The following is a 12,995-nucleotide window of genomic DNA, read 5'->3' on the forward strand; positions in this document are numbered from 1 at the left end:
AACAGGTGCGCTCTAACAGAGAATACCGGGCCTTATACGGGGTGAACTTCTTACTGAGATAATAGATGGCATGTTCCTTCCTCCCCGTTTCATCATGCTGCCCCAGAACGCAACCGAAAGCTCCATCCAAGACTGCAAGGTAGAGTAATAAGGGTCTACCTGGCTCAGGTGGGACCAAGACTGGTGGTGTTGACAGGTACTCCTTGATTTTGTCGAAGGCTTTTTGGCAATCATCAGTCCATTTGATAGCAGCGTCCTTCTTCAACATCTTAAAGATTGGCTCGCAGATAACTGTAGATTGTGCTATGAACCGGCTGATGTAGTTGAGTCTCCCCGGGAAACTCATCACGTCTTTCTTATTCTTTGGCGATGATAGTTCCTGAATGGCTTTGACTTTTGATGGATCCAGTTCTATTCTTCGGCGACTCACAATAAACCCAAGCAATTTTCCAGCAGGAACCCCAAATGCGTATTTTGCAGGATTTAGTTTCAGGTTGTACCTCCGCAATCTATTGAAGAACTTCCTCAAATCTTCCATGTGATCAGTGGCCTTCTTGGACTTGATGATGACATCATCTACATATACCTCGATCTCCTTGTGTATCATATCATGAAAAATGGTAGTCATGGCACTCGTGTAGGTGGACCCTGCATTCTTCATGTCGAATGGCATCATCTTGTAATAGTACATTCCCCACGGCGTAATGAAAGCCATTTTCTCAGCATCTTCTTCATCCATCCAGATTTGATGATAACCAGCGAAGCAATCTACAAATGACTGCAGCTCATGTTTGGCGCAATTGTCAATCAGGATGTGTGTATTCGGCAAAAGGGAAGTCGTCCTTTGGACAGGCCCGGTTGAGATCCCGGTAGTCGACATGTTATGATTGGAGATTGCGGCTAGGGTTGATTTAATGAGAGTGGTCCTTCCTGCTATGTTAAGGAGGTTGATTTTCCACGTTTTTAGTCTATTGTTGAGACGGTGGATTATATATTGAAAGACACTCTCTTAGGCTTGATTATATCGTAAATACTTTAATTGCAAAACTCTTCATTTTATTAGTGGTACATCACTAATAATATAAAAACCGGGGGGTTGGAAGAGAGGGGAAGGAAAATGAACTCCAATACATAATAAAAAGATAGATGTAAAATCATATCTCATATTTATTAAGGAACATATCCCGACTATTATTTAATTCAGAGAGATAATTAAAATTTAAAAGTAGTTGTTGAGAAGAGTGTCTTAATGAGTTGGTTCTTTATCTAATCTAAAAGGGGAGCCACAATTATGAATTATGATTAAGAAAGCTACGTAAAGCTGATCATCTTTTGCTGTTCCCTCTTGGCATTCCCAAATTATACCATTAGCTAGAAGAAAAAAACAAAATCCAGCTCATCCACCCTAACTTAAGAAGAAAAGTTGTGAACATAAAAATATTCCCTCTTTTTTTTTCCGTGTTAAAAGCTTAATAATAATATGAATAAAATGAAAGAGAAAGATTAAAAGAAAGAAAAAGGGCGACGAGATTATGCTAGAAACTTTTTCTTTAGAAATAATATTATTTTTTTCACTCTTTAGAAATAATTGACATATTGACAAAAAATGTAGGTCCATAACTGGAAAAGTGAAGGAAGTAGCACAATTTTTAACGTATTATCAATTAATTTTGGCAAAAAATAAACAGTACTCAATTCTTAAAAATTGAATGCAGAGCAGAGCAGGTCACTGAACAAAATTTCCATCTTCCGTTGCAGCTGTGCACTGTGCATCCATTAATTCCCACACGTTTACAACACAAAGTAATTTATATTTTATACATAGTTCTATGCACTTCATCGCCCTTAATTAGGAATAATGAATCTTTTGATCCAAAGTGTTTTACTAAATTTATCTATCATGATTGATTTAGCAGGGCTAGTAAATTTCCAATATGTTAGAGAGCTTTTAATATTTGTTATTTATTGTTATATATAAAATTGCTATTACTCTTATAAAATTGCTATTAGTCTTATAATTTATTTAGAGGAGAAGCCCAGATGCTTCGGTAAGGAGGTGTGAGTGGCTGGTTGTGGAGGGCATGAGAAGAGGTAGAGGACGGCCTAAGAAGTATTGGGAGGAGGTGATCGAGCATGATATGGCGAGACTTCATATTTCCGAGGACATGACACTTGATAGGAAGAAGTGGAGGTCGAGTATTAGGGTTGTAGGTTAGGAGGTAGTTGAGTCTTGCCTTACTTTATACCTTTGTGAGACTAGTCTGGTAGGATTTTTGTCTAATATAGCTAGTGACAAAGTTGTGTCTTACTATTTCGCTTTTCAGTGTATGACCTATTTACTAGCTATCGCTTTTGCTTTGCATCTTTCATTTGAATTTCATGTTGTTCATATTTTTCCTATGATTTCTGTGGTGATACTAATGTTGTCTTCTTTGTCCTTTTATTTTCTTGAGCCAAAGGTCTTTAGGAAACAACATTTCTACTCCTTCGGGGTAGAGGTAAGGTCTGCGTACACACTACCCTCTCCAGACCCCACTAGTAAGATTTTACTGAGTTGTTATTGTTATTGTAATCTATAAAAAATAATTTATTGACTCTCGTGATATTTTTAAGTAAATTTGAGTAGTTTTTTTTTTTTTTTTGTTACAAAAGATGATTTGCTGATTTTGGTATAGTTAAATGACAATAATGAAACTACCATTAAACATTTAAAAAAAGGTTAAAGATTTTATCTTTTTCGTTTAAATTCTACTCGGCCGTCCTAGTATTTTAAGCAGACAAATTGACGCGATCTGCGCCTCCTAATTCTCCATCCAGTCACGGAGTATTAATTGCTTTCAGATCCAATTTTCCTCTTTTCAGACATTACTTACATTTTATTACTAATTCACCCCTTAATCAAATTTACTGTTTCACTAATCACTTTTTAAGTCAAAACTACACTTCCTTGTGGTAAGTGGTAATTAAAAAAAATAAAATTATAATTGCACTGATAATATAAACTATTTAGACCGTTTGGTATATATAACTTAAATTTTTTTTTTCAAAAAAAGCCCCTTAAACCCAAAACCCATTGCCAATTCCCCCCTAATTCACATTTAGCGTTACAAAATAAATACAAACTTAAATCTTTAAGCGTTGACTGCCTCTCTTGTCCCTCAACCCCTGTTCCACTATGTGAAAACAATTCCTACAAAATTGTCTAAAGAATAATTAAGGAAAAATATTAAATGTAAAGTACGTAGATGTCATATTAATTATGGAAGGCCTTTGCATATCTCTATGAACAACTCCTACAATAGAATAAGTATCAGTTTCTTTTAGAGTAGTGCAGTTCAATGCATGCATTTACTATATCCCAAGAGAGTTCAAACCCAGAATTATTTTTGACCAGATTGACAGATACCCCATTAAGATTAAATTTTTTTTTCCTTTGCAACTGAAGTTAAAAAATCTTGCTTTTTGAGAGAGTGAAGTTTTGTAGGAATGGCAGGTGGGGGTGGAGGTACATCAAGACAACTTGATCAAACACCCACTTGGGCTGTTGCTGGTGTTTGTGCAGTCATTATTATCATTTCTATTGCTTTGGAAAAGATTATTCACAAACTTGGCACTGTATGTATGCTAAATATTTAATCTTTTGTTCTTCAATTTGTATTTTTGTTGGGGATTTTAATTGTTTTTTTTGCTTTCTTTTTCTGGTTGTTAATCTTGGATTTTAATGTATAAGATGTGTTGATATTTCTCCTAGCCAGCAGCATTACAATAAGTGTTTGCTTGTAGAAATTTTCTTCCTTGTTTCTTGGTTTCGTGTTAAGAGGATTTTGCAGCTATATTTGCTGTTTGACTTTTTAATTTTTGCATAAAGACATTACCTTTTTATCCGAGGATGTCTTGCCTTAAAGCCTGGGAAATATTCTTGACTGCTCAGATACTGATTACCAAACAATGGGTTGTTACTCTATGAGTATACCTTTGTTTTGCTAGTCCTAACCCTTGCCTTGTTCTTCCCTGTTTTCCCTCTTTTGCTAGTCCTAATCCTTTCTTAGCTTTGAGGTAATTTCATGTGTTTGAATTATTGTGCACATTTGGTTTTGCTATCTTGTGCTATTTCTATTATTACAACAACAAACCCGGTAGAATCCCACAAAGTGGGTTCTGGGGATGGCAGAGTGTACGCAACCTCACCCGTACCTTGAGAAGGTAGAGATGTTGTTTTGTGCTATTTCTGTTACTATTACCCCAAAAGAAATGTACCCAAATTGGATTCTTGGACATCATAGCTATGTGATTTATGTCATCGGCCGTGGGATTTATTTTCAACCACTGAACGCCTTTTATGTGCTTCCTTTTTAGTTTTGATCAATTAAACGAATAAGGACGAGAGGAAAAAGTGGTTTCGTGTTGTGCCTTGTGAAATGAACCTTCCGTTTTGTGTAGCAGAAACTATATTGCCCTGTGATATATTATGTTGAGCACATCTGCTTGGAGTTCATTGTTCATCCTTTTATTCAGATGTTTGGGCTTGCCTTTGCTCTGTCAAGGAGCATCTTGAAGTGCACACGCATTTGTGTTTCCATATTGTATATTTTGATATTTATTGTATTTATATTGACATGACTTCTACCAATTTATAGTGATTGTTTGGGTCCATTTGGATCTTCACTTCTCTAGTGATTTACTTACAAAATGAAATCTTTTCCCAGTGGCTCACAGATAGGCATAAGAAAGCTCTATATGAGGCTCTGGAAAAGGTTAAGGCTGGTAAACTTTGTGCTCTCAACTTCTTATCATTTTACCGCGGAATAGTCTTGTTTTCTGTATTAATGGCTCGTTCGCTCTAATTGTTGCAGAGTTGATGATTCTTGGTTTTATCTCATTGACCCTTGTATTCAGCCAGTATTATATTGCTGGAATCTGTATCCCACCAAGTGTTGCCGACACAATGCTCCCGTGCCCTGCTGTTGACAAAAATGCTAAAACGGAGGAAGCCGAGGAACATCGGAGACTTTTATGGTATGAGCGCAGGATTTTGGCTGGCGCGGAGCCTAAATGCAAGGATGTAAGTCATAAATTTGTATATGGAAAAAATGACATTGCAGGGATTTTGCTTGTTGTAGTCAATCACGCTTTCCTTAAATTAATTTAGGTGACACTAATTTTGTTTATCTTTTTTAACTGAGACAGTCAGATATTATGCACAAACCTTTTAAGATATTGTTACTCGTACTGATTGACTTTTCAAACAATCAGGCCTGTCAATAAGAAAGCTCCAAAACAAAATTAACTTCTCATTTAAGTATACAGGCATATGGAAAGTAATTTATATTGCATGCCTGTAGCCTGATCAAAGATAAGTAAGGACTCTTTTCCTTCGAAGTTTCTGCCTTCAATAAATAGTAAGCAGTCTTAGGTCTCTCCTCTCGACGTGCAAATAAAAATGTTTAAATAACTATGCAGTTCAATTCGTACATTGGTTAGAAGGATCCAGATTTTGTATTTACAATATTTAAGATCCACCTAATGTGGTTCATTTATTTTAGGATCCACCTGATAATGATTGCCTGTTCCAACTTATATACTTCGGTGGTATGTTCCTCCAGGGGAACCTGGTGTGTATGTGTGTGTGTGGGGGGAGGGGGATTAACCTCAATATGTTAAGATTAGCAGGCTTGATATTCTTTGAGACCCTCGCGACTCAGCATAGGCTCTTAGTGATGGACATCGGCATTATGATAAAGACGAAGAAGAGGTATGCTCGTGGACGACCGAGTATTAGATGGGGAGCTTTAACAAAGGATAAAGCCCATGAGTTGGAGGGGAGGTTATCCGCTATGGGAGCTTGGAGGAGTAGTGGAGACGCGAGCACTATGTGGTCAACGACGACGAACTGTGTGAGGGAGGCGGCGAGAGAGGTGCTAGGTATAGCAAAGGGTTTTTCTGGCAGGCACCAAGGCGACTGGTGGTGGAATGACGTAGTCCAAGGTAAAGTGGAGGCGAAGAAGGTAGCGTACACGAAGTTGGCAGGTAGCACAAGCGAGGAGGAGAGAAAGTGGCTAGGAAGGAGGCAAAGCTGGTGGTCACGGAGGCTAAGAATGCAGCGTTTAGTTGTCTATACGAGGAATTGGGGGAGAAAGGCGGGGACAGGAAGTTGTTTCGGCTGGCTAAGACGAGGGAGAGGAAGGCCCGGGATCTAGACCAAGTAAGGTGCATCAAAGACGAGGATGGTAGAGTATTGATAGGGGAGACGTACTTCTATGGTCTTCTAAATGAGGAGGGGGACCAGGATATAGCGCTAGGGGACTTGGGGCATTCTTAGAGTCTTCGAGATTTTAGGTATTGCAGGCGCATTAAGGTGGAGGAGGTCGTGAGGGGTTTGTGTAAGATGAGTAGGGGTAGAGCGACCGAGCCAGATGAAATTCCGGTTGAGTTTTGGAAGTGTGTGGGTAGAGCAGGATTGGAGTGGCTGACTGGGTTGTTCAATGTAATTTTTAGGACGAAGAGGATGCTGGATGAGTGGAGGTCGAGTACAGTGGTACCGTTATACAAGAACAAAGGTGATATCTAGTGTTGTAACAATTATAGGGGTATCAAGTTACATAGTCATACCATGAAAGTTTGGGAAAGGGTGGTGGAGGTGAGGGTGAGGAAGACAACGTCTATATCCGACAATCAGTTTGGGTTCATGCCGGGTCACTCCACTACGGAAGCTATCCACCTTATTAGGAGGTTGGTGGAACAGTACAGGGATAAGAAGAAGGATCTGCACATGGTGTTTATTGACTTGGAGAAAGCGTACGACAAGGTTCCTAGGAAGGTGCTCTGGAGATGTCTCGAGGCAAAGGGCGTGCCGGTAGCCTACATAAGAGCGATCAAGGACATGTATGATGGAGCTAAGACTAAGGTTAGGACTGTGGGAGGCGACTCGGAGCATTTCCCGGTTGTTATGGGATTACACCAAGGCTCTGCGCTTAGCCCGTTCTTATTTGCCTTGGTGATGGATGCATTGACACACCATATTCAAGGGGATGTGCCATGGTGTATGTTATTTGCTGATGACATAGTTGTAATTGATGAGACGAGGGTCAGTGTTAACGAGAGATTGGAGGTTTGGAGACAGACCCTTGAGTCTAAGAGTTTCAAATTGAGCAGGTCTAAGACAGAGTACCTGGAGTGCAAGTTTAGCGCTGAGTCGAGGGAAGTAGGCAGGGACGTGAGGCTTGGATCACAGGTCATCCCGAAGAGAGATAGCTTCAACTACCTTGGGTCGATGATTCAGGGGGACGGAGAGATCGACGAGGATGTCACTCACCGTATAGGGGCGAGCTGGATGAAATGGAGGCTTGCATCTGGAGTTTTGTGTGACAAGAAAGTGCCATTGACACTAAAAGGTAAGTTTTATAGAGCTGTGGTTAGACCGGCTATGTTGTATGGGGCAGAGTGTTGGCCGGTTAAGAACTCCCATATCTAGAGGATGAAGGTAACAGAGATGAGGATGCTGAGGTGGATGTGCGGGCACACTAGGATAGACAAGATTAGGAATGAAGATATTCGGAAGAAGGTGGGCGTGGCTCCTGTGGATGACAAGATGCGGGAAGCGAGACTTAGATGGTTCGGGCACGTGCAGAGGAGAAGCCTTGATGCGCCTGTGAGGAGGTGTGAGCGGTTGGCCGTGGTGGGTACGAGAAGAGGTAGAGGGAGGCCTAAGAAGTATTGAGGAGAGGTGATCAGGCAGGACATGGTACGACTGCAGATTTCCGAGGACGTGGCCCTTGATAGGAAGGTCTGGAGGTCAAGCATTAGGGTTGTAAGTTAGGGGGTAGTAGAACTTTCCTTACTTCATACCGGGGGTGAGGCGGGTTTGGATTAGGGTTAATCTTAGATGGCTTGCAGTTTATGTTGAATCCACACTATCCTTGATGTTTATCTTAGCCCCGGGCCTTAGATACTAGTTAAGTTATTGCATGTCATTCATCTTTGGGTTGTTATGCTTCTGTCACTATTACGGTTTCTATATGAATTGTTTTTTCTTGTTTTTTATTTCCGTCTTTCTGAGCCGAGGGTTTATCGGAAACAACCTCTCTGCCCTATCGGGGTAGGGGTAAGGTCTGCGTACACATTACCCTCCCCAGACCCTACTTGGTGGGATTTTACTGGGTAGTTGTTGTTGTAGAATGCTAGGTTTATTTAGTGACAAGTGAAACAGCAGTTACTAGAGGAATGTGGAAGGCTTTGTAGCTTCAGCTATAATCTCCACCAAAATGAGCACTTGTTTGTCCTTTAAATATCCTGGTAGCTATTAATTAACGAGAAAACATCTGATGCCTTAACGTTTAAGTAGTTTCCTGAAATAGTAATTTTAGGATTTGCCGTTCTATCGATACCGCCAATGTTATCTTAGTGTGAAATTTCTTAACAAAAGTGCCATTCTATCAATAACCGATACATTTCATCTAACTGTTGCTTCCTGTAAAGTTAGCTCTACTACTAAATAATTACCTTTTTGGTTTATCTATTTTTGGATATTTATGTGGCACTTCCTCTAAATTTACTAAATTACAGCATGCTAGGCTGTCTTTATTATCAAACTAATTTGAGTAACCTTTTACAGGGACGTGTTTCTCTCATTTCTGTCGATGCGCTGCATCAAATACACATCCTAATATTCTTTTTGGCGGTCCTTCATGTGATATACAGTGCTATTACTATGTGGCTTGGAAAACTTAAGGTAATTCAAAGTATAATTTTCATTAATTCCTGCATTATACTTGAACTGCTGTGCCATTTTGTGTCGACCTTTTGGAATATCAAGAGAAACTCTGGTGGAGACCAGTTATCGGCTCTATATTATTTGGTGGTTTCTCTGGTCCATACCTTGAGCCCTTCAGAATTCAGATGATATATCAAATTTTGGACAAACATTCAATACTCTACTGGTAATAAATTAAAAACTGCAATACCAAATGTTTATGACATATCTAATGTTGATCATTACTATGCTCTCCTCCTTACTAGAATATGCCTCTAGATTTCCTTGGCTGTCGCATCGCTGAAGTACTTAAGCATCCAGCATTTTCTCTTTTCCTCATAGTAATGAATTAATTAATATTCAGAAAGTGTATGAAATCATTCCAGGAGTCTGGTTTACATGTATGCTCGATGATTTCTGGGGTCTACGGGATAAGATGACGAAGTCAATTTTTTCTTGTTTCATTGAAGATAAATGTGGTAAAAAAGCAATTGAAGATAAATTTCATGTGTGTTTCATCCAACTTTTTATACTTTTTTTAAAGCACTTTTTGTTTTGGTTGATACATTAGATATCAACCAAAGAATTGGACAGTCAGTCAAAGGGGTGCTGTTCATGGTTTTGTTCATTATTGATATTTTTTACTATCCATTTTAGATTCTAGACTGTCTAATGCTTGAAAATATGTTCTTCAGATTCGTGGCTGGAAAGGATGGGAACAAGAGACCTCAACCCATAACTATGAGTTTTCAAATGGTATGTCATAGTCTGCTGTACAAATAGCGGAAATCTCTGATTTGCTAGTAAACTGTGTTCGTTATCCTCATTTATTTGGATTGGCAATTGATCATTTCTTACATGGAACTTATAGATCCTTCAAGATTTCGGCTTACTCATGAGACATCATTTGTCAGAGCACATACTAGTTTCTGGACCAGGATCCCAATCTTCTTTTACATTGTGAGTAAGACACTTATATGAGAAGATATTGTTATTTTTATTCTATTTAAGAATTGCTTTATTCTTCAGCACATCCGGGAAGAAGAGTAATGCTTATTAAATGTTGCAATCTTATCTTTCCAGGGATGTTTCTTCAGACAATTTTTCAGGTCCGTGAATAAGTCTGATTACTTGACCCTCCGCAACGGTTTTATCAGTGTGAGTTTAGTTCTTTAAATTTTTTTTATGTCTTTCTTCTCTGTTTTCCTCTAGAAATTATGGATTATGCTTCTTGTATAGGTTCACTTGGCCCCTGGAAGTAAATTTAACTTCCAAAAGTATATCAAGAGGTCATTGGAGGATGACTACAAGGTAGTTGTTGGTGTCAGGTAGAGAGATGTGCTATTTCTTTATCCCAGTTTTTCCTAACGAACATGTACTGTATCATATCGACTGACTTATATTTGCTATTGGCAGTCCAGTTTTATGGGGATCGTTTGTGGTTTTCTTGCTCCTAAATGTTAGTGGTAAGTCATATGCTGTGATGGAAATATATTTGGACAATTCTTCTTTTTTTCACTTTCACTAATTAAGTCTGTTATTCGACATTTTTATATATTTCTGAAACATTTGATACATTTCAGGGTGGCATGCGTTGTTCTGGGCATCCTTAATTCCTATGATTGTAAGTTTTTTTTTTCCTTGTCCACCTTTTGTGATTCCATTGCAGGGAATTCTGATACTTATTATTTTCGCAGATCATTTTAGCTGTTGGAACAAAGCTTCAGGCGGTGTTAACAAGGATGGCTCTTGACATCTCAGAGAGACATGCAGTAGTCCAAGGCATCCCTCTTGTACAAGGCTCAGACAAATATTTTTGGTTCGGACGACCTCAATTGGTTCTTCACCTCATCCATTTTGCCTTATTTCAGGTATTACATGTCCCAATCAGATATATGTGATAAGCTAAAATACTGGCGTATTAGAGGACTGGAATGTACTTCTTCCATTTCAATCTAAGTGACGTAGTTTGACTTGGAGCGGGGTTTAAGAAAAAAAAAAGACTTGAAACTTGTACCAAACAGATAATAATTGTCTCTAGTCTGTTTCTATGAGTTAAGGTCTACGTACACACTACTCTCCCCAGACCCCACCGGTGGAAATATACTGGTTTTGTTGTTGTTGTTGTTGTTGTTGTTGTTGTTGTTGTTATAGTCTGTTTCTGTGAATGACTTGTGAGAGATAAATGTGTGGCTAACGCTGCGAAGTAAACGTTGAATTGTGCATACATTCATGTCGAGGATTTGGGCTTGAAATTTAAAAAAGAAGGGAAAATAGGGCTGGTGTCTGGATTTTAATAGTTTGCCTTATGTATCTCATGCAATTCTCTATCTCCATCTATTTCCTGACACTGACAAAAGTTCCATTGTTATGTGTATCTGATGCTAATCTATCATTTCAATTTGACAGAATGCGTTCCAAATAACATATTTCTTGTGGATATGGGTAATATTTCTTCCCCTTGTATCAAACTTCCCAAGATATTTAGTTTTAAAACCCATGAAACTATTGGTTGAAATGTTGATTATTTATTTTGCAGTACGAGTATGGGCTAAAATCTTGCTTCCATGACAAATTTGGCTTCGTCATCGCGAAAATTGCTTTGGGGTATGTTACTTGCAATAGAAAGTCACTTTATCAGGATGCCTATATATATGTTCTCAGAGCTTCAAACTGAAGCTTATGAATCTACTTTGTTGTCCCATTACAGGGTGGGAGTTTTATTCTTATGCAGTTATATCACTCTTCCACTCTATGCCCTTATAACTCAGGTATTTTATCAAATACTAACTGGAAGTTCCCAAGTGTCACGGTTCCCCCCCCCCCCCCCCCACACACACACACACACACACAAATTGAAAGCATAAATGTATTTAGGTTCTTTTCGCACCATTTTGCTTTGACCAAGCAGTTAGCTAGGGTACAAGCAAATATATTGTAGTCATTTAGCAGGATGGAAATGTGCCATAGTAAACTACATGAACTTCTTAGTACAACAATAACAGTTTCTACATCACATTCTCAATCAAGTTGGAATCGGCTGTATATATCTTTACTGCTCATTTAGCTCTGTTTAGGGCTTTAGGCCCATCTCAATTCAATATTACCTTGTCGTTTTTCGCTTCTCGAGATTCAAACTATGTCGACCTTTGACCAATGGTTTCTTCAACATATTAATTTTAGAAGAATTGCAATTTGTAATACTTTTCGTATAGTTTTTGAGTAGCTAAATTTTAATTTTAAAATATTGAGTTGATCTAATCTATATCTTCGAAGATTGGTCAAATTGACTCTCGAAAAGGGAAACATGGCAACTTAAAAGGGACGTGAGTATATGAAACAGTATTATACGTGGACTTTATAGTGTTAGCCAAGACTTCTTGTACTTTACATGGGAAAATAGGCTTAATTTTTATTTGTCATGATTGGAATTCGCAGATGGGCTCCAATATGAAGAAATCCATTTTTGATGAACAAACCTCAAAGGCGTTAAAGAAGTGGCATATGGCCGTGAAGAAGAAAGCGGGAGCTAAGGGAGACAAATCCACGCGAACACTGGGCAGTGGAAGTCCAAGGTCCTCAGTTGGCTCGCCTCTACACTCATCGATTGGTCCTACACTTCATCGGTTTAAAACTACCGGTCACTCAACACGTTTCAACGGCTATGACGATGTAGAAGCCTCTGACCTCGAGAACGATCCAACTACACCGATAAACCGTCCCGAGGACTCAAATGCACATGTTACTGATGATGATACTGAACTTCAAGTGCATGTTCCTCAAAAGGAAGAATCTACTAGGAATGAAGATGACTTTTCATTTTCGAAGCCTGCCCCTCAAAGGTGAAAAGGAAGCAGATAACAAATGCATATTTTTGGAGGAATATTATACGAAGTAGTTAGCCATTCCCAGAGAATCATATACATAACATATTGTCTCCACTACTATTTCTTGCCTTTTTACTATATTCCATTTTGAAATTATAAAAGAAAGGAAATTTGGATTTAGCCATGAAGTTTGGGTTCGAAAGTTCAAACACTCAGGCATCTATTTTCCTTATTATTTGTTGTTATACTTTCAAGTTTACCTTTAATGACATGTTTTTATAGTCATAAAATATCATAACATAATTAAGATAACAAGTTCGAAAGCTCTTTTTTATTAAATTCCGTGCGCATCCAAATAATGCCATAAAATGAAACGAAGGGAGTAATAGTTGGTGTAGAATTCTACCTTGGATAAAGTA

At 38.6% G+C, this 12,995-nt stretch overlaps 1 protein-coding gene across 1 annotated transcript; it reads left to right on the forward strand.

Moving 5' to 3' along the window:
- Nucleotides 1-3,143: 3,143 nt before the first annotated feature.
- Nucleotides 3,144-12,764, forward strand: LOC107803467 (MLO-like protein 8). Its single transcript, XM_016627201.2, has 15 exons — nucleotides 3,144-3,615; nucleotides 4,707-4,764; nucleotides 4,854-5,062; nucleotides 8,612-8,728; nucleotides 9,445-9,505; nucleotides 9,621-9,709; nucleotides 9,833-9,907; nucleotides 9,989-10,077; nucleotides 10,166-10,215; nucleotides 10,333-10,373; nucleotides 10,447-10,620; nucleotides 11,159-11,194; nucleotides 11,289-11,356; nucleotides 11,460-11,520; nucleotides 12,188-12,764. Exons 1-15 carry the CDS (start codon nucleotides 3,487-3,489, stop codon nucleotides 12,593-12,595), a joined length of 1,665 nt encoding a protein of 554 aa, XP_016482687.1. The 5' UTR covers nucleotides 3,144-3,486; the 3' UTR covers nucleotides 12,596-12,764.
- Nucleotides 12,765-12,995: the final 231 nt, after the last annotated feature.

This window comes from Nicotiana tabacum, chromosome 3 (genome assembly GCF_000715075.1).
Source record: "Nicotiana tabacum cultivar K326 chromosome 3, ASM71507v2, whole genome shotgun sequence".
In the NCBI taxonomy this organism is placed as follows: Eukaryota; Viridiplantae; Streptophyta; class Magnoliopsida; order Solanales; family Solanaceae; genus Nicotiana; species Nicotiana tabacum.

Excerpts from the sequence above, each read along its gene's own strand:
- LOC107803467 (XM_016627201.2), top strand. The coding sequence starts at position 3,487 with ATGGCAGGTGGGGGTGGAGGTACATCAAGACAACTTGATCAAACACCC. Across the intron at positions 8,729-9,444 it reads TGTGGCTTGGAAAACTTAAG|ATTCGTGGCTGGAAAGGATG; the intron begins GTAATTCAAAGT and ends TATGTTCTTCAG. Across the intron at positions 9,506-9,620 it reads TAACTATGAGTTTTCAAATG|ATCCTTCAAGATTTCGGCTT; the intron begins GTATGTCATAGT and ends TGGAACTTATAG.